We start from the raw sequence: 1881 nt of genomic DNA, 5'->3' as shown, positions 1-1881 counted from the left end.
AGGGGGGGGGGAAGCCATCTGGTTCTGTCACATTTTTTGCCATTTTTTTTTATTTGCATGTTTATCATTCCATTTATATATACGAATGGATGAAGAAACGCTTCTGTTGATTCTACGTATATATCGTTCACATTCTATAAATAAAAAGGCATAAATATTGCATTGTGGTTAAGAAGCTCGCTTTACAACCACACGGTTACGGGTTCGGTTCCAGTGCGCGACACTTTGGGCAGGTGATTTCTAATGAGTGACGATCCGAACAAGTCCTTGTAAATTAATTTGGTACACAGGAACTGCATGCATATAAATATATAATACACACATAGATGTGAAAGCTTGTGGAGGTGTTTAGGGTATAGGGCTCCCGATCGTAACATCATGAGTTCGATGCTCTTCATTTCTTTATTTCTCATTACTCCAGTTCACTAAGCTGGCAAGAACGAGTGGTCTCTGTATTTCAGAGGGCAAGGCTGAGTTTCCTCGAGAACTACGTTAAGGGTACGCGTGTCTGTCGCGTGTTCAGCCACTGGCACGTTAATTTTAGGAACAGGCTGTTTCGTTGATCAGATCAACTGGAATATGCCAGAGAATTATAGATGGGTAGAAATATTTTATGAGTTATGATATATATAAATGTTTCCTTATATTTCCCAAAAAGAAAAAAAAACATCATAATGTATTCATTAAAAAGTGAAAATGAATATATATTTTCACAATTTTCTTTTATTTTACATAGAGGATGACAGTGATGATGAAGATGAGAAACAAAGAATGGAACCCGACTCAGAAATTCCAATGTCCAAAATGTCAAAGCCTAATGGTAACGTACAAATATATTAAATCTTTTACAACTCGCGATGCATTCAAAGCATTGAATGATAAATGTCACGGTTTTTTTTTTTTTTGCTCTAATGCATGAGGAAACGTTTTAGTAAGCATGCGCAAACAAACGTACATACATATAACCGTTGAGATGCGCGCACATAACACTAGTTCCTACTCAAGCGCACTGCTTACGACTTTTCAAATGCACCCGCTCAATAATAAATCGTGTCATGAGGACAGTAAAACGGCACAGTTACGAAGGGTTTTTTCGCATAACAATTTACGTAAACGCACTGCACTTTCTAGACATTGACACTCACACACATATATACCCTCACATATGTATATATGAGTGTATGTATATATGTATGTGTTTATGTATGTGTATTATGTGTTTATGTGTATTTATGTATATATGTATGTATATACACATATATATATATATATATCTATGCATATATATTGACACGCAATTTGCTGTGTATCTTTGAATGCACAGACACACACACACACAAATACACACACATACATTCATACATAGTTCCTGTTAGTATAACTCAGAACTATAGGGAAGCAAATACTATGACTACCAACAATATCAACGTCGAAGCTAAGATTATAGCAACGAGAAAAATTCGATAACAGAATATAATGGCGAGATAAACAAAAGGCATACATGACATTAAAGGATCACAAGGCAGGTATCACATATAAATCTATTTGCGGACTAATAAATCCAGCTAAAATACAAATAGGCTTAATAAGCAAAAAATATACGGAGAAATACGTAGATAAGAAGATTTGGAAGATAACCGAGATTGACGATGGTCTAACAGTCTTATATTTATCATATGGTTCAGTGAGATTAAAAATAGGGCTCTCATTCTTTCTCTCTCTCTCTCCCTCAATCTATCTCCTTTTCTTCCTTTCTTTCATTTTTCCTTCCTCTCTCTCTCTCTCTCTGTCTTTCTCTCTCTCTCTCATTCTATCTCCTTTTCTTCCTTTCTTTCATTTTTCCTTCCTCTCTCTCTCTCTCTCTCTCTCTCATTCTATCTC

At 35.6% G+C, this 1881-nt stretch overlaps 1 protein-coding gene across 1 annotated transcript in view; it reads left to right on the top strand.

Moving 5' to 3' along the window:
• Positions 1 to 1881, top strand: part of LOC106882031 (uncharacterized) — a 368303-nt gene that overhangs the window by 312791 nt on the left and 53631 nt on the right. The window contains exon 7 of the mRNA XM_052974695.1: positions 737 to 820. Coding sequence (XP_052830655.1) covers positions 737 to 820 — 84 coding nt within the window. The remainder of the gene's footprint in view (positions 1 to 736; positions 821 to 1881) is intronic.

This window comes from Octopus bimaculoides, chromosome 19, assembly GCF_001194135.2.
Source record: "Octopus bimaculoides isolate UCB-OBI-ISO-001 chromosome 19, ASM119413v2, whole genome shotgun sequence".
NCBI classification, from domain to species: Eukaryota; Metazoa; Mollusca; class Cephalopoda; order Octopoda; family Octopodidae; genus Octopus; species Octopus bimaculoides.
Note: the sequence above shows the minus strand (reverse complement) of the source record. Positions and strands in the feature narration are given on the sequence as shown.